The sequence below is a fragment of the Falco punctatus genome, assembly GCF_963210335.1.
Source record: "Falco punctatus genome assembly, chromosome: 10".
Lineage (NCBI taxonomy): Eukaryota > Metazoa > Chordata > Aves > Falconiformes > Falconidae > Falco > Falco punctatus.
Window position 1 is genome coordinate 26299516 of NC_137590.1, and position 19471 is coordinate 26318986.

General features: G+C 42.6%; 2 protein-coding genes across 3 annotated transcripts in view; one reads left to right on the forward strand and one right to left on the reverse strand.

Annotated features, from left to right (window-relative positions):
- Positions 1 to 856, reverse strand: part of CCDC73 (coiled-coil domain containing 73) — a 103910-nt gene extending 103054 nt beyond the window's left edge. The window contains exons 1-2 of the mRNA XM_080405846.1: positions 635 to 856; positions 104 to 188 (exon numbers count right to left, since the gene is read on the reverse strand). The gene's annotated coding sequence lies outside the window, so the exon portion shown is untranslated. The remainder of the gene's footprint in view (positions 1 to 103; positions 189 to 634) is intronic.
- A 490-nt stretch (positions 857 to 1346) lies between these two features.
- QSER1 (glutamine and serine rich 1) overlaps positions 1347 to 19471 on the forward strand; it is a 46358-nt gene continuing 28233 nt past the window's right edge. Inside the window, exons 1-2 of one of the 2 annotated variants that reach the window (XM_080405839.1) lie at positions 1347 to 1900; positions 18885 to 18994. In XM_080405839.1, coding sequence (XP_080261965.1) covers positions 1674 to 1900; positions 18885 to 18994 — 337 coding nt within the window. In that variant the 5' untranslated portion in view covers positions 1347 to 1673. The remainder of the gene's footprint in view (positions 1901 to 18884; positions 18995 to 19471) is intronic. The other variant, XM_080405838.1, reaches the window with a different exon arrangement.

Genomic DNA, 19471 nt, shown 5'->3' on the forward strand with positions numbered 1-19471 from the left:
TGATTGGCTGTAGCCAAGTTTCTACACTCTGCGTTTCACTACAAAATTCATTTCGATCATGCCCGGAGTACTACAAACTGAAATCTTCAAAAGACTCACTTACTCATTAGCATACACCTTCCCCTTCTGAGCAATGCCTCCAGGTGCAGTCACCCTCTCTTCAAATGTACATTCCTCCTGCTCTTCTCCTGCAGGGAAAGCCAGACACCATAGCTCACCCACCATCCCCCTGCCGGAGATGGATGTCCCCTTCGCTCCTACCCTGCTCTGGGAAGCTGGCGCCCCTTTCCCTCATACTACAACAAGCTGCACAGGCAAAGATACAGGAATTTACAGCCCAGGCGCCAGGTAACTTAGATTGCTGTAGATGCTTAAAAGATTCTTTACAGCCCAGACGCCAGGTAACTTAGGTCGCTCTAGATGCTTAAAGATCGTTTCTCTTGCTGGCTGACTTTTAGACTAATCGGGCTGCAGGCCTGCAATGATTTCTTGAGGGGGAATGCTGAAGTTTTTCGGAAAAGCTGTGGTATGTCTATAAGAGGCTTTTAGGCTGTCAACAGGAAAATAATTAGCTAAAGGCCTGTGCTTTTATATTACTTAACCCCTGTAAAGTACCCTCAGAGCGATGACCAACCTAAAGCGCTGAGCGCCGGCAGGAGCTTGAAGTGGCAAAACAAGGGCTCTGGGCTGCCCCTGAGGGGAAAACACGGCGACGAACTTCTCCCGGTGACCTCCCAGCACCCCTGTGCCCATCACCGGGGTTTTTTATTTTATATCTCTCCCCGACGAATTAGATTTTCCTGTGAGGAGAGCGGTGGGTCGGCTCGCCTCAGCCGCGGGGGGAGACGTCCGGGCAGGCGGGCGGGAGCGGCGTCACCGTCCGGTGACGCCGCTCCCGCCCGCCTGCCCGGACGCCTCCCCCCGCGGCGGGGCAGGGCGGGAGAGCCGCCCTACAAATTGCTTTACAATGCGCTCCCCATGAGGCAACCCGTCGCCTCGGGGCCGCAGCCGGGGTAGTGGCGGCTGTCGGTCTCCATCTTGTCGGTCGGCGGCCGCCCCCGGAGGCCGCGGTCCCGCGGTGTTGCCCGCCGCTGACGCCGCTTCCCCTCAGCGGGAACAAGATGGCCCCGCCCCGGCTCCTCCAACAAAGCGCCAGCGCTTCACTTGACGCGGCCCCACCGAGAAACCGGCCTTTCCCCCCCCCGCCTCGCCTTACCGCCCGGGCCGGCCGTCCCCGCCTTCAGCACCCCCCACCCCGCCCCGGTGGCGGCTACCGCCCCCCGCCAGCCGCCGCGCTTCCCCACCGGGCCGCGGCCGCCCGTTCCCAAGTCACAGACCTCCTCCTCCTCCTCCTCCGCCCCCCGCCGCGGTGGCTCCGGCGGCAGCCCCCTCCGCCGCGGCCTCCCTGCCCCCCGGCCACGGAGCCGGAGCCCGTGAGCCCCAGTGCGCGCTGGCGGGGGAGGTGCATCCTGGGAAAGAGCAGCCCGACATGGGTCTTCGCCTGGCCGCCGCGCAGCCCCCGCCGCCGCCCGCAGCTCCCCTCAGCCGTCCGCCCGCCGCCGCCCGCCGCTGAGCGGTGAGGGGAGGGGAGCGGAGGCAGGGCTGGGCAGGGGGGCCGGGACGCGGCGGCCTGGCCCGCGCCGGGGAGGGGGCCGCGGCGCTGCCCGCCCCGCATGAGGCAGGGGGGGGCCGCTCCCACCCGCCCCGCTCGGTCCCCGCCGCCGCCGCCCTGCGCGCAGGGCCCCAGCGGAGCCCCCGCCGCCCCGGCCCCGCGCCCTGCCCCGATGATGGACAGGAACTACCCGACGACCCCCAGCTTCGCCGACCCACTGGCCCCGGCCACCGCGCAGCCCGCCGCCTCCTGGGCCTACGAGCGGAGCGCCGGCAGCCTCAAGCCCAGGTGTGGAGGGTCCGCTGGGGGGCTGCGGCAGGAAAGGACGGGGTCTGGGCCGGGGCCTGGCCCGAGGGCGCCCCGGGGGTACGGCGGGCGAGGGGCCCTCTCCGGCGGGGCGAGGCGGGGCGGCGCGGCCGGGGGGGAGCGGGGCCCAGCGGAGCGGCGGGTGAGGCCGGGCGGGGCGGTGGGTGGGCAGCGGGCGGCCGGGCCGCGTCCCGCCGGGCCTCGGCGTCTGGGGGCACGGCCGCTGAGCCGGGCGGGGGGCGGCCGGAGCGGGCTCCCCGCCGTCCCCGGGCGCCGGCGGCGGGGCGGGCCGCCGCTCTCCGCCCCGGAGGCTCGCGTTGGGCTGCTGCGCGGGTTCAAGAGTTCACGCGTCCCTGCCCGGCTCCGGGGGCGACGCTGGGCTCGGGGGCGGCGGCGCGGGGAGCGCTCCGTGTGCGCGGGGCCGCGGGCACCGGCGCTGCCCGCCAGAACAATGCTGCCCGCTGGGCGGGCGGTGGGGCCGGGCACGCCGGGGCACCGGACGACCTCACCCTGCGCCGGCAGCCCCTGGGCCGGCGCCGCGCTAGCATCACCCTGCGCCCTCCGTGCCTGCCTTGTCTGCCGCGGCGGCGGCGGGCTGGCCGCGTCCCTCGGCAGCGCTGCTCTGGGGCGTGCGGAGTCTCCGCTCAGCTAAAACTTGTCTGGAGCGATTCGGTCCCACGGAGAGTTGTGGAAAGTTCCGGGAAGCGCGGAAAAAATACAGGATATCTTATTGGCTTTGCGTTGCTCTTTTGATTGTATAACTCTGCCAACTAAAATGAGCGTTTTCTAGGCGAGGAGGTTTTTGTTACCGCCTGCCTTTTATGCCTCTGGCTCGGTACATCTGCAGTTCCCATCTCCACGACGTTTAAAGGTAAAAGAGAATCTGGGGCTAAAAATACACTGCCAGAATAGGTGTGCCTGTGGATGACTTTGCATTGGGTCCTGAAAGTAGTCAGGCGTGTATTCTGATCTGACAAGATTAATAGATTATCAAGTCAGAAGGACTGTTGCAATCAGCTAGGCTGACCTCTTCATAATGCAGGCCATAGGACTTCCCCCCGCCCCCCCATCTGTGTTTGAAACTAGAGTTTACGGTTTAGAAGGTGCAGTTAAAAATTTCTAGTGAAGCAGAATTCAGCACAATTCTTGGTAAACTGTGCAAGTGGCTGATTTGTGTGTTATTTCTTATTTATGATCTGAAGAGGGCTACATTTAGTTTACAGCCACTGAATCTTGCTATAGCCTCATCAACACTGAAAATCCCATTACATCTCATGTTTTCCTGAGTATGATTCTTATGAATTTTCATTTATTTATTGCTTTATGTGCTTTTTATTAAGAAAAATAAATTATCTTCTGACGTTTGTTACCAGGCATTCTTTTTTTTTCTTTTCATTTCTTTTTCTTCTGCAGTTATTCTCTGTTTTCTCCTGGACTCCTTCCAATTTATTGTCACCCTTTCTAAATTGTGGACATTTCATTTTAGAAGCAATTAAGTCAATGTTAAGTAAGAAGATAATAGGACCTCCCTGGGCATGAGACTCTAGATTCCTTGTTTTGCAGAGAACTGCGAGGATGGTTAGGTTTTTTGGCCAAAGCCTTGCCCCATGAAGCTATGTTTAGCCAGGTTGTCTGCAGAGTTGCCTGCATGGCACAGTAGGGTCTCCTACCATTCTTTCTAATCTTTCTTCCTAATTGTTGAACTGCTCTTGGTCATGTTGATGTGTTCGTTTCTGCGGGAGTCAGTGACATGTCTTTTCTATATTGCTTTCCCCGATTCTCATCATCTATTGAGGATCATGCCATCTATTTCATGAGGAAGGTTTGGATTTTCCAGGTCACTGAAGAATATGTAGTGCAGGAGCAAAAGTGGATTCCTCTGGGATCTTAGAAGAAACACAACTGTTTGATGATTATTTTCTATGTTAAAAAAACACCACCCTGGTTTTGAAATGTAACTTTAATCTTTTTAATAGCTGCTGTATTAATGCAAGATTAAGTTTATATTTTGGGAATTCCTTAATTGAAATGGCATGGAGAATAGTCCTGAGATAAGTATTGTGCAGAAGCTCATTGAAGCAATGCCTGCTACCTTTACCAATCAAATTGTTAATCAAAAAAATCAAATTAGTATTACTGAATCCGTTCATGATATGGCAGTATTTATGCTATGCTTTAGGAAGCAATGTCAAGAAGACCTTGCTTTCAGTTCTTAAAAGTTTCATCTGGAGGTTGTGTAGATGGTGATGAATGATGCATTTTAAATGCGTTGACTGAAGTGTTTTAACTTTTGTTTGTTTAACTGTAGCAAAGGCAGGGAAAATACTGTGAATCAGATTTTGTGTCATTTCAGTACGAATTAAAATCCCCTGTCTTCAGCAAGATTTACAGATGTGAACCATGTTGGACTCCAATCTTAAATACAGTCTGGGCTCGCATAGGTGTTTGTGGTTCCCCTATCACTGATAACATTTGTCAGTTATGGATGGAGCCAGTTGCGGGGGGATTGGGCTGTGAGAGTCACAACTATCACTGCCAAGGCTTGTACCAGCCCAGAAGCAAATCATGAAGGTATAGATTTGCTGTAAGGGAATATGCTGTCAGTGTTCTCGACTTGTGTTACAGATCACTTCACGTTTTTCAGAATGGTGTTTTTGATTGTGCTTGACAGGTAGTCTTCTAAACAGCTGAAGCTGCATTAGCCTGATGTTAAATTGAAAAAATGTGTGTCATGTTCATCTGGTACTTGCTTGAAAAGAATTCAGCCTTTAGGTGATATAGATAACAATATTTCATCCAAATTTCATTTCATATTTATGCATATGTGTCATGCAGGCTGTGTCGTGGCAGGCTATGTTCCCTTTGTGTGGAAAGCCATGTTCACAGTCTCAGCTCGTCAAAATGATTTCTCCTCCCTACAAGCGTTGCTCCTGTCTTCCTGCGCTTAACTTCAGCCATCTGGTTTTTATCCTGCTCCTTATTTCTTGCAGGCACTGTTTTGTCTGTGCAGTGGCATTATTCTTATCAACTGAAAGGAAATGTGTGGTGAAGTATTATGAGGACATTGCTACCAGGCCTGCTGTGACATAACTTTTCCCATGGAATAGGAGAAGATAGTGAAACGGAGACGGGAGATGATGGAAATCACTTGAATCACCACGTTAGCAGAGATCACTCCCACTGGAGAGTGTATTTGGGCAGTGCAGCCATGGCAGCCCTGTAGCAGGGGGCTGAAAGGTGTGCTCCTGTCTTCTGCGTTCCCCCTCCCCACACACCTCTTACATAGGCTCTCAGCATCTTGAAGGAATTTCTGGTGGTTGTGTGGGCACACTGCCACTTTTGACCTTTTCCTGTAGCTGTTAGAAAACCTTCCTTCTGTGCTGAAACTCTCTCTTTGTGGCACAGTCTAAAGCTAGTCCCATATTGAATAGCAGGTAACATATGTCATGCTTACTCGTTACTTGCTTGAGAAAAACGGTCTTCGGAAAACAGGTGAACGTGTGATTGTTTGAGAGACTGTTGTAATTGCCTGGAAAGAGAAATGGAGGTGGGTGATAACGGATGAGGTTTCTGGTTGAGTTTGACTTGGGGGCACTTCTAGGGTTTTGTTCAGAGAAGGATTTTTAGTGGTCGAGGGATCTCACTGTTCTTGTTTAGCTTTTACCACAGCTCTAAGACTCAAGTCTTCTGCTATATGTCATTGAATGTCAGGCACAATTACTTTGTTGTTGTTTTAAATTTTATGGCAACTGCTGTGGTCTCTGATGTTTCTTTATGCCTGGTAGTCTGTCTGTCTCTGCCCTACCCAAATACACGGGGGTTTATATAATTTAGTTCAAGATGGTTCTTTACAATAGATAACGCTGACATTTGGTTAGTGCAGCCTATATTTATAGCAGCTAATCTAAGATAATGAGTTAGTTACAGTGAGAGTTCATATGCAAAATTACATAAGTGGGAGACTTAAACTTTCATGATAAATGATTATGATGACTTTTTAACTTGTATTTTTGCATAGCTGTCAAGCCAATGCTTATTCTAACAACTGTATGATAATTGTGATTTAGTTAAGGCTCAATTTAAAATTCTAATGGATTTCTGCATACCTATAAAAACTTTAAAATTGCAGATAGTGTGCTTTAGAAAAGCATAGAACATTTTCTTTCATCAGATTAAATTGTTCTGAGAGGTAAAACCAATGTTTATTGTTAAACACATTTCCTACAAAAAGTTCCCTATGGCATAGTATTTCGAATGTTGAAAGGTAAAGCCCATAAACTGTGAATATATTTAGAACATTTGCTATTAAAAGAAAAGGCACAGAAGGATTAAATAAACTTTATAAACATATAAAAATGTAGGCCACTTTAAAATCTTACCAAACTTTCTGTCATAGTTTGTATCTAAAACATACATACAAAATAAAACCCGGGTAGTCCATGGTGTAGCATAGGTACCTTACAGGGACTTCCTACCTTTTGTTTGGTCGTCTTTTCCTTTTTCTTTTCTTTTTTTCTTTTTTTTTTAACTTTTTTTGTTTTAACCTGCATTTGGTACCAGCTGAAATAACAGCTGTGACAAGGTCAAAGACTGACTGAACAGAGAGGCACTTTCTTGCTGCGTGCCCCATAGCTTTTCACAGATGCAGAGGTATGGTCATCTTGTGAAATCTTTGCTGAAGTTTCAAACTGAGCCACATAAGCTTGTTTGGAATTACATCCTACGTAGCAGTCTTAAGGTTTAACAATAACTTTACATGAAACATTTTAAGCATTTTATGTCACTTTGCTGCCGTGAGAAATGGTGAAATAGAACAGTGTGCAGAAGGAGTGAGTTGAAACTTAGTCTGAGGGTGCAGTTACGTGAGATGGCTGAACTCGCTGCTCAGGCTCGCTGCTGCTGAAAGGGGCTCCCTTCCTCCCTTGCATTGGCTCTGGTGTTTGTGCAACTGCACAGGGAGCTGGTCTGATTTGTTAATTCTTGAGAAAACTATCTTGACTGAGAAGGTGAATAGCTTTCAGTTGAGTTGGAGAGCTGTGCTGGTGTACCCGTGTTGTCCGACAGGAATCCAGAGGGTGGCACCAGGGGATGAGCAGGGAGCAGAGAGGTGTAAGGAGTGAGCCGTGTGGCCTCGGCGGGGATTCTGGCCTGTGGTCCTGGGCAGCTTTTAGATGGGCTCAGCCTTGGCATGTCACTGTCTTCAATGAGCATCCCACCCAAATTGTACTACCTGCTTCCCTACCAGCAGCACTTAATGTCATGTTAGCTGAGTGCTTGACCTCTCTTGAGATCACCTGGAATGGTGTTTCAGATATAAGCCCTTTCCCATGGGGCCAACTTGCACACAGATTACTGAATACGTTCTGAAAGAGGAGGTTTTTCTAATCTTCCATCGATGCAAAAGGTCTTTCAGTCCCATATGTGTTTTTTACCATTCATCCTGCTAAATTTGATTGTAGGCATTTATTACTGCCAGAGAACAACCTTTTCCCTTTGTTTCTTCTGTACTTTTGCCCACCTTTTATTTTTTCTTGGAGATGCTGTTGATTCTGGCACGATGCTGCCATAAGAAGGAGGTTGTTTTTAGAAAAATCCTTGTTTCTGTCAGGAAAAAAGCACCTATGACTGGATTATATTAATTCTAAACAATACTAGAGCTCTCACAGTGGGTTCATTTTCCTTGGATTTTTTTTTACTTGTATTTTGTGAAAGCATTCACAAATGTGCATGTCAAAAAGTTGTTTTGTATGATGACTGCCTATTCCATACATCATAAAACAAACAAAAAAGCACCAACCTAAATAAAAACCAGTTAAAAGGCAGCACATTAATTGTCTCACTTCCAACCTCTCATAGTAGCCTTAAGTGTGACAAAAATAACTTTGAGCAGCATGCAGAGTTCAGCCTTTCCAGCATGACATTTCTTACTGTACCATGCAAGTGACAGAGAAAAGAAAATCCTTAAAACTTTTAGGCACAGAGGAGTATTGTGTTCAGAGGGGACGGAGCTCTTGGTTATAAAGTACTAGGTTTACTTACCTCACTGGGCAGATTTCATAGTTTTTGGTTTTACTTCTGCTGTTCTCTGTTGCCTCTTCTTGCATTACTTCCTTGTTTTATTACTGTGAGCACTTTTGGGGATGAATAGACACAGAGCATCCTCAGAACCTCTCTGACCATGGGTTGCAATAAATAGGGGCAAGGAGCTTTTATTCCTGATTCCTGCATACTTGAACTTTCTTATTCCAAAACAATTCAACAAGAACCTACATATGTTTAGACAAGCTTTTATTTGCCCATAATGTTTTTCTTCTTCTCCATCTTTTACATGCCTACTTCTGTTGCTTGCTTGGGCCTTGTATAAGTGTAACCAATTACACTCAGCGGGAAGAGGGCACCCTTAGGCATCCTTATCTTAGAGTAAGAGTATTTACATAGGAGGATACTAAGGAACATGTATTCCTTAATAACCCTGTATGAATTATACTTGGAGCTGTCATACATCCAGATTTCTCTGGAGATAGCCTTCTTTTCCACCTGGCAGTGTTGTGCGAGAAGTTTGAGGACTCTAGCCCTTTGTCTAGTGTTTCCAGATGTCTGGCAACTTGTTCTGAAAGCTTTTGGACATCTAGAATATGCCAGACAAATGGCCACTGCGCCTGCGTGGTGTGTGTGCAACTGAGCTGGTGTTCTGCGGCGATACTGAATGTACCAGTGTGTGCTGCACGTTCCGTGTTGCACTTTTTTTCTGACCAGGAAATCCCTTTCAGAAATACGGCAATTTAGTATTTCACACCACATCCTGTTTACTTTCTCTCTTCTTCATGTCAGAAATGCCAGTGCTAGACAGTGAATAATCCTTCAATTCCTGCGTCCCTCCCATTTCATTATTCTGTACTGAGTCTGCCAAGAAAAGGGTTTCTAATAGGTTTCTTTTGATTGTGAACATTTGATCATTTGCTAGGCAAAGAGTGATCCTGGAAAACCAACTCCTTAGGACTCTGAACAGTAACCATTTGTTACCTACCTTCAGTTTTTGCTGAAACTGGTGACCTGGAGGTTACCAATGCCCAGTGCCGCTGAAGAGCGCTGGGATTTTCTTTTCCCCTTCAAAAAACTCATATTTGTTGTTCTCTTTAAAAAAGAATACAGGCTTTTCACAAATTAAAGGAATTTTCTAGTTTGTGTGTGTGTGTATGTACTGTTTTGATCTCTATTAATACTTGTTTTTATTTAGACATCTGCCTGAATGTCAGGAAATCTTAAATCAATACGTGGGGCATATTTAAGTAATTTGTTTTATATAGTAAGTTTTCCCCATCTCAACATAAATGCCATGTGGCTGTAACTATTTTTCTATAGTTTTGAACAGCCCACGTTTTCTAGTTCACAAGCACCTGAGATTGTATAGTGTTTTCAGCTAAATAGTAACTGGACACACGTGGAGGCCAGGGTCCTCTTTGCAAGCTTAGAAATGTAAATTTAAATCTGTTTTAGGATGAAGAGGTATGGGAGCTACATGCAAGGACTATGCTAATTTATCCTATAAAACTAGGTGGTAACACCCTGTGATGTTTTCTTTAACGCAAAGGACTCTTGCTGCTGCATTTTACAATGAACTGTGTGTTGTTAGTATGTTAGATCTTTCCTGAACACACCTCCTAAGTATGGATGGAAGTAGTGTTAGTCACAGGGATGCCACTTTACTGACTCTAAAGGAGCTCATATGAGCTGCTTAGCCCTTGCAGTATGTGGTGGGACAGGGAAAACACTGTAGCCAGACATGTAGGTGTGCTAAAAGGCTTAGAGGCTATTTAATGACCCCAATTGTAGGCTGTACAGATGACCAAGGATAGGTAAGTTTGTGGTCTCAGATGCAGTCCGTGAGTAGATGCCTCAATTCTGTGGCTGTGAGCTGTGAAGCTACTGACCTTCATAGTGGTTGTGTACTGAGCTCTTAAAAATTTTAACTTCACAAAACCTTGAGAAACTGAGTCTTACTTCAGTACTGACTATTTGAAACTTGGTTGTGAGGCCTGTAAATCTGAGTGACTTAACGTTTGTGCCTTAGTTTCCTTAGATTAAAGGAGGAGATACTTCATGAGTTATGGAACTGTGAACTGCTTGGCGATTTGGTAATTAAAAGAGGTATGCCCTGGATGGGTCTGTCAGTGGGTAAGACATACATATTTACACTTCTTACCTGTTCCGTGATTAATGTCTCAACTTCAGCATCGTCTTTTCCATATAATAAGAAAATAAAGGATTTATTGAGAAATGAGATATCCAGCATTCCTATAGTACCCCAAAGGTAATACTCAAGCTTGCCACAAAATATTACACTGTAATTACTGTGAGAGGATAACAGTTGAGAAGCATTTCAATAGCTAAAATGAATTGTATTTTTAATAAGGCATGGCTGTGGCTAAGCCACGTTTTGAGATAATGCCTTGCTGATTTTTATATTTTGAAATTAAATTTTATTATTAAAAGTAATGAAATCTTCTTGTGTGTATCTTGGCTAGCCGTAATAGAGGATTATGTGTGTGCTCAACCATTAATACTGTGATGATCTTGAGAAGAGTTTTGAATATCTCCAAGTACACTTTTGACAACAGAATAGCATCACACATTGGAGAAAAAGTGCTAGATTTCCATTACTGTCTGATACAAAAATCTTTTCAAATTGTGAGTAAAGCTCTGTAGGAGAGAAATATTACTAATATAAAAAATCACAGCTATTATCTCTGTGCTGGGTAAAGATAAAGTTCTTTCATAGAGAATAGGTAAGAGAAGAGGATAAATGAACATGGTGACAAAATAATCCAGGGCCTCAAAAGGTGAGAAGACTGCAGTTATTTCCATGGTATAAGCTACACAGACCATAATGGGGTACTCATTTTTCTGCAGGCAGCCATAGAGTAGAAGCTGTGAGGGAAGATGTACGAACCTCCAAGATGTGGCTTGGCAAAAAAAATGGCTTAAAATTATTTCTGACGCTGCATTATAATATAAATTGGGTGGTGAATGTGGGCCACATGAGTGTCTGTTTAGATGTGGGGAGTGGTGATACTGAGTCACTAAGGACATAAAAGTTAGGCTTCAATATTCAGAGCAGGAACACTGAAAGTTGCTTCCAGGCCTTGAAATCTGGAGAAGTGTGTCAGGAGCTCAAAATTGGCATTATTATAGAATGGTTTAGGCAGGTTGTAGCCCTGTTACAGTAGAAGAGGGTGGGGGGGAAGTGGGTAAGCTGTAAAGAGCTTCTTAACTAATACAGTGCTTTATGGTCAGTTTTCTTTTCAATGTTCAGATTTAGGTACGGTTGCCATTTTTCCCTGTGGAATGTTTTGTGTGATGGATTTTAATGAATTCCTCAAAATTTCCTGCTGGGACACAGAGGAGTTTCCAACAGAAACCTGCCTTGGTGCCGCCAGCCTGAGTCTCCTTACGGGGTAATGGCCAGAGGGACAGCAGTGGTGTGGGGCTGCTGCAGCCAGGCGGTCACCCAAGTCCTGCAGCCTTGCTCCTGGGCGCGTGGCGGGGAGCCTGAAAGCCCAGGGATGCTTCCCGGCCTCTGGGTTCCTGCTAGCTGGCTGGGAGCTTTGGGCTTTCTCATTAAAAGAATTCAAAGTAGTTCGTGTTTAGAATTTGAAATTTTAATTTAAAGTACCTTCATCCTTTTTGCCTTTTGTAGTGCATCTGATTTTTGTAAGCTGCAGAATTTCTTTTAGAAAATTGCTTTGGTTAGGTTACCAAGAATTTTTTGTCAAAGCCAAGAGAAGTAGTAGTGGTATTTGACAATTCTGTTGTTGGTTGGTTGTTTTCTTTAAAAAAAAAGTTAAATGTACTGCATGTCAATCATAAATAACCTCATCAAAAAGATAGTTTAGATTGTATACAAAGTACTTTGTCCAGTCCCTCTATAGTAACTCAAGTTGAAGTTTATAAATAGCTCATTTCAATCTGAGTATTAGTTTTCACATCCATAGTTTCAAGACATAGTTTAACTGATCTTATGAAAATGGAATTACATTGTCTTTGTTATTAAGAACTCCACAGGTTACTTGATCAGACAAGCCAGCACTTGCACTCAGGTATTGAAGTACCAGTAAGACTATTTTGGCTTTCCTGAAGCGGTTTTGGTTTTTTTCTTCTTAAAAGGATCAAGCATAAAGAGTTCAGACACATTAACATGGGAATAAAAGGGAGATGAACTTTTTTTTTGCCATAAAATCTTTTTCTTCCCTTAAGATATAACATCTGTTCAGGTGCAGAATCACAGGAACAGCATGAACTTTGCTCATTCACAGGCAGTTCCCTGCATGTAATTTTCTACCTCAAGATGTATTTCTTAGAAGCTTCTTATCTCAGCTCCTAGCAAGCAAGGAAGTAACGAGTGTTTCCTCTTACGAGTACCTCGAGGCAGTCTTTGGTCCATGTCACGGCACTCTCAGCCAGGCTGTTGGTGGCTCTGCATATGAATTGAAGTGTTATAACTTTAATGTTATAACTTTTTAATGTTATAACATCTTTAAGGAAAGAGTGAAGTTTAGTTGCCTTTGGTATGTTATGATTTGATACATTCTACACTGAATATGTAGTCTGTAGTTACAGTGAAAGGGAAGAACGTGACATAACAAACAGACAGTTGAGATTGTTGATGAAAAACTACTCTTCTGTGTTTTACTGACATACCACAGCACTGGAGTCTGATTCTATGTTTTCCATCTTTCTAAAAGTTATCTAACTTGAAGAGTAATATTATTAGATAGTTAATATTTTAAAATATTGTCTTCTATGTATTTCTTATGTGGTAATTCAACAACAGGCTAGGCAAATGCTAAAGATGTATACTGTTCCTAAAGGAATGCTCTGTGTACCTTTTAAGATATATTGATTTTAGAGATGCTTTTCTTCTGATTTCTCAGTAGTGGACTTTATTTTTTAAGTAGCAGTTTATTTTTTTCTTTTGTGGATACCATAACTGTTCTAGACTACTAAATATTCTTCCTCTTTGTGCAAATATTGGTTGGATCTTCAGACGTGAAGGATTGTCTTGTGCCATCTAACGAGAGGATCAGGGGAATTAGACGTGGGGAGTAGGCTGGTTTCCTATTTTTCCTGAATTTGCCAATGTTTGCAAGCCTTGAACCAACTTAGTTCTTGCAGCGTCTTTTCCAGTATACCTGTGGAAATAGAGGTGACAAATCACGTATTATATACATTTCTGAAAAAAAATATTTTCCACTGAAATGAGTGGGCTGAGCGGGAGTCTGTTCCCCCCGTTGGAATTAATTTCTGAAACATTTTCTGTTGTCTTTACAGGCTTGCTTTTAAACTTCCAGAAATGTGTTGGCCTGTCCATTGGACAGGAGTGATTTGGTGTTAACAAATAGTACTGAACTTACTTAAGTAGCAACTTTCTTTCTAGGCAACTCCCTCCATCCTCTGTGATTCTGCCTTCCTAGTCATTGCTTTTTAAAATACAAGATCAAAACCATTTTTCTTAATTAAATGTGTACCTATAACATTGTCTTTAAATTTTAATTTTATTCTGAGCTGCAGATAAGCCCTAGATGATGAATTACATTCTAGTTAGACTGTAGCAAACAGCGGTTAATTCCATTGTGGTTAGTATGGGCAGCTGAAGCCCACGCTGGCTGAAAGGCTGTTTACCATCCCTATCATCTGTATTCAAATTCAAGTAATATTTCCAGGTAATGCTCTTCCATTCTGTCTTCATGGTGTGCTGTGAATGAAAGCAGATTAACAAAGTTAAGTATTTAAACAAAATATTCAATGTTGTTTCTAATATTAAAATAATTCTAAATATGAACCAGCAGGTAATGCAAGCTGGAACTGCCTTTTACATCTTTAAAGTGAAATATAGTGGACAAAAAGAGTTGTAACCTGCGTATTGGTTTCTATATCTTATATTTAGGATGGTATTTTTAATATTTAGAAATGCATTTGTCATTTTGGTGGTGTTTGGATCTTAGACAGCTTTGCTTTTAGCCTCTGAGTGGAACTCCTGATGCGTGGCTAAGGGGCCGATGGAAGAGAGACCCCTTTTGCCAATGCCTGAGCTTTGGGGGAGAGAGGGGAATTTGAGTAATCTTTGCCCTATTTCACATATCTCAAGTCAGAGAAAATGCAAAGTGTGAGTTTTTAAGTGTTTCCTTGTCAGCATGAGGCTATTAGTTTTTTAATCTCGGTTTTGGTGATTGACTAGAAGTGGACTGTACGCCTAGTCATCTTCCCTCTGGAGTCAGGAAGCTCCTCTTGTTTTCAGCGAGGCAGAACAGGCAGCCCAAAAGTGAGACCAGAATGTTTTCTGGTTTTGCCTCAAATCTGATCACTTGTGTGGTTTGTGCCTTTTGTTTTGTTGGGTTTGGTTGTTTTGGATCTCAAACTTGCCAGCCTGTGCAGGAGCCCGGACCTGGGGCATGGAGGTTTCCCCTCTGGGGATGGCGGGAGCGCTTCTCAGTTCTCCTGCAGTCAGGAGTTCCCTGTGCGACCACTTGTCCTGTAGGTGTCCAGCTTCACTTTGAGCACAGCCTGCACTGTTTGAACACTTTGAAAATGCTCTGTGATTTAATGTGGGTTTTTAGTAGTTTTCCTTTATATCAGAGGCAGAAGTTACAAGTGCCCAAGAACAAAAGAGCAAGGTATTGCACCCAGAAGTTTCCTTTGCTCTGTGAGAGTCCTGGTCTGTTTCTCATGTAAGCTGTGTAAGTTTCCCTAGAGCTCGAATAATAGCTGTTACTAAACTTTAAAAAAAAACCCAGAAGACCTTAAAAATTGCTAAGCTCTAATGAAAATTGATCTAGAAAATAAAGTAGAAACATAGCAAAAGGCCATTTTCACCTAATGATACTTTGTGTATTGAGTAAACGAAGATACTTCCTTAAAGTTTTTTTGTTTCTGGATTTCATTCTATATGGGTGCCTAGGAGAGGAAGGTTTTTTGAAGAAAATCAGAAGTAAAAACAAAGGATTACTTGTATGTCCAGTGCTTAGTGCCACTACATTTTGTTTCCTTGTAAACATGATCCTTCCATTTGAGTTTGAAGTTAAGAAATGCATCTATCGCCTGTGTAAAGTGCAAACCAGATAGTTGTCTTGGCAGGTGAGGAGGGTGGCTTGCAGCGTAACCCAGTAACCTTTTGCAGTTGGAGACGTAAATTTATGTGAAACTATTAGATTGAAGAATGCTGTGAAAATAAGATCATAAGAATAGCCATAGAAACACATATGTGAAGAGTTGATTCAGGAAAGACTTAATCCGGACTAACAAGAAGGAGTTGTAAATCAAGGTTAGAGGGATTTTAGTAACAATTAAGTGCAATGACTATACCTTTTTCTTCCTCAGATTTTACTGGAGATCTAATAATCTTCTAGTAGCCCAACTGATATAGGTGAAACCCCCCAGATTAATAAGTTGTTTCACTGTCATTGTCGTAAGGATTTTTTGGTTGCATTGTTACGACAATGACAATGATGGCTCTTCATAGGAAAACTCTAAAAGGACACTTAAATATTATATTCAAATTGAATGGAACTTTTCAATGAAAAATACTCCAGGGGAAACTATTTTCCACATTTGTGTGTCAAATATGTATTACTTTCTAGCAGCAATCACTCCACAGTGCAGTTAACTATGCCAGTAGAAGTGAGAAATCACTGTGATACATCAGTGATAAGGGGAAGTGGTTTTAGAGCAACTAACTTGTATAGCAACTAATGATAACAAGTAACAAAGTACCAAGTAACGTGAATGTGTCTCTTCAGTAACTAATCTGACATTTCAGGACAGGTGAGAACTCCTGTGGAATTTCAGCAGACTTTGAAAGTAGAGTACAAAGGGCTAGGTAGCCATAATGTTATTTGCAATGCTTAATGTATTTTTGATATGTGAATTACATGCTGTATACGTTCATCTGTTTAAAGCTAAATTTTATAAAAAGAAACCCTAAGGCAGTAATCTTCTTTCAGATTGCTGTGCTTGTGTTTAGGATAAGTTTATGTAAACTGAAGGCATATATGCAGAGTTTTTTTGAGATAAGAATCTACATTCCAGCAACTAGTAATTATACAATAAACAATTAACTGTTCTAATAAATACAATGTTTTTATTGAAAGACAGATTCATTTTTGAGGTTGCGGTTGCCTTAACTATGACCTGGGAGGTTGTATTAAAAAAAAAAAAAGGCAACATATGCTTAAGAGTGTTCTTACGATGCTTGTAATTACTAGAATTTTGAGATTCTAGTAATTAACAAGGTTTTTGAGGTACTAAGCCTAGAGATTATTTTGTATCACAGTGTTAATTCCAGTGTCCTCTGTGTTACAAAGTCTTTATCTTAAGTTTCTTTTACCATTCAGGTTTTGCCTCATGTCTACAGGCTTGTGTGCTAGGCCGTCTTGCAGTCTTCGCATATACTGTACGTTTCCTCTGCAAAAAAGCTGTTTATTGCAAGGGAGTGAAGAGGGGGAATGAATCACAGTCTTCACCAAACAACCAGAATAAGCAGAAATCTCAAATTAAAAAAAAATAATAAACACAAAAAAAACCCCAACAAACCAAAACCAAACCCAGGAAACTAATTTTTCAATTTCCCAAATTTTCAGGTGGTTAATTTAAAGTAAAGTTCATTCACTTTTTGCTTGTGACCTTTTGCTGTTGCAATGTAAGAGGAGGAATGACACAATATTACTTGATATAATCTGTACCGGTTCTTGTGAGTCTCACCTAATCTGGAAGGATTTTTGCTGCAAAATGTAGGCCCAGTTGTTTAGAGCACTACTACAATGCCAAACATGCCTCTCAGCCTGAAAATACCTGAAATGGGAAAAATAAAGGTGTTCTGCAATATATGTAATACGACTTCATAGTTTGTCTTTTAACCTTGTATAAAAGAAAAGTCAGCATCACATGCTTTTATATAGGTAAATGGTTAAGGTTATATATAGGTTAAGAAGACTTGAAAGTAAAACGAAATAAAACCTATTGCACATGGAAAGTTTTCGTAAGATCAGCATTTGTGTTGGTGAAGGTAATTCTTGCTAACAATGCATATGCTACCATGGTTCAGTTTAAAAACTTATTTTCTCATGTAGTGGATTTTTAAAAAATCCCAAAACCCCATCACGTGTCTTAATTTTTGTGTGATGTTTTATGTGCAGAACAGTATTGTAAGTTTTCTGCCTGGAAATACTAAAATTTTTAAATGCTGTTAATCAAAATATAACTTAGTGTCATGCAATTGTGCCTGCCAGTTGTTCATAGTAATGATGCAAATAATTAGATTTCAGTCGGCATATAATAGACATTAGCTGCTTATACTTAGTGTTGGAACTGTGTAATCTATCCTCTATGCACATCGATGTGCTGACTTTTAGTTGAGGTTTGGCGATTCTCTAAATGGTAATTATTGCTGTGTAAGGTGTTGAAGAGCTAGGTAGAGGTGCAATTGAGTAAAGCAGTAGCTGAAGTGTTTGTTGTTTTATTTTTTTTTTCCTCTTCCCCCGAAGCATTTTAGTTCATTCTTTAGGCTTGTGCCTTAGTCTGCTATAAGCAGCTGAAACTGCTTGTATATGAAAATATGTTCTCTGTTAGTGCATCTCAGGCACAGAAATTAATCTGGAAGTCTAAAATGTTGTTTCCCTTACAGACAGGCTCTTGCTAGCTCATAATGCATGGAGGTCACAATGCTCTTACACACTCATCAGATCCACTGTCTCCTCTTGTCATCTTAATGAAAATGAAGTAAATTCGGTAGTGTTGCCAATTTCTATATCATCTGATGACTTCTACAAAAATTTCCCATGATGTCATTATTCCTGGCATCAAGTATTCATTTTTTTCCTTATTCAGAGTGACTGCCCCCTCATCCCAGGGGATGAAAGAGGATAAGGGAAGTCTCCCTTACAGCAGTCGGTACGGAGGGCTGTGGGTTTCACCGTTTGGTTTTTTTTCTGGCATCTGTTTACAATTGAATTTTGGACTTAAAGCAGTCTCACATGTGCACTGGAGTAAGTAGCAGCTACCTATAAACTTAATGTCCAGAAGGCAAGATGAGAAGATAAATGGTTACTTGGTTATGCTGGCTTTCATGTTTTCAGTTTGACAGGTGCTGTACAGAGCTGAATCTGTGGAAGCTTGAAAGCTTTGGGATTTTGTTTTGCTTCCCCCTCCTTTTTCTGACTTTTAAGTTGGAAATCATTAGCACTTTTGGCAGGTTCCTAATGTTGCTTGATGTTTAGATTGCATTTCTTTATTTTCTGCATTATTGCTCTTGCATGGGCCTTGCATTCAGTTTGCTTCCATTAAGCCTGATTAAAACATCATGTTAATTTAGATGTCTCATTTCAAAATGTTAAATAAAAACTGTGGATCATTAACTTATATGTAATGCTAAGAGGTCTGAAGACCAAGATTTGCCACTTGCTAGTGCTTTCACTGTCAATGTTGTTAGAATTCTGCTAAAGTTAATAACATTTAAAAAACCCTATTGCTCCTGCAGCTTCTCGTTCATTTCAGCCTTTGTATTAAATGTGGTCCTGTAAGTTTTAATGAAATTGAAAATTCAAATGTTAAAGTGGGCATGTATTTGCAGCAGTCTGCTTTGCAGACTTTACATCAGTAAATCATTACAAAAATTGTCCATCCAGTGTTTCTTACAGTTGAACTAGGAAGACCTCTGTCTTTCTGACCTAGTGCTTTGTAAACTTTTCTGTGGTTGATTTTGATTTTTGTAAGGGTTTGGCTTGTTAGGTTTTGTAGTACTTTTTTTACCTGCTTAACATTTTTAGTGATGTCCTGGCACAACCACATCTATCAGATATTGGTCTTGTGTTCTCTTTTATTTCTGCAAGTTTTTGGCTTGTGGTTGGGATTTCATGGTTGTACTTTGTTTCTATAATTGTATATTTTTATTAATAATGTTTAATTTCTTCCTTAGCTTAAGCTATGGAGGAGGACATTCATCACATTCAGAAACAGATCTTCACAGACAGACATACACAGCTTCTCATCAGCTTCCCGGATACTCTACTACACACCATCCTACTGGTAACTGTCCATATCATGAAATTACAGCTTAAACAGCTAAAGAAGAAAAAAAAAAAAACAACCCCAAACTATTATGTAATTTAGATTCAAGTTTATGCATTTTATAATCAGGGGGAATTTGTCCTGCAGGTTGTGGCGAGCGGTATTAGAAAAGCTGAGTTTGTAATAGAAAGTTAACAATCATATGTTAGCTTATATCAAAATGTCATAAGTAGAAAGGGAAGTGTAAGGGGAGTTATGCTCAGTAGCTTATTGATTCTTAAAGAAGCTACATTTATTCTTTAAAATACAGCTTTTTAGGATTTGGCCTTTGCATAAGGGCCAAAAGTATGCCTTGAAGCCAGCTGCAGAAATCATGCCAGTTCTTTTAGACTAAAGCAGATAGCAAAACCAATACAAGTCAGAACATGCTGTTGCTAGTACTTACATGTGCAAAGTAAGACATAATGCTGGGGGAAAGTTAAAATTTACTTCAAA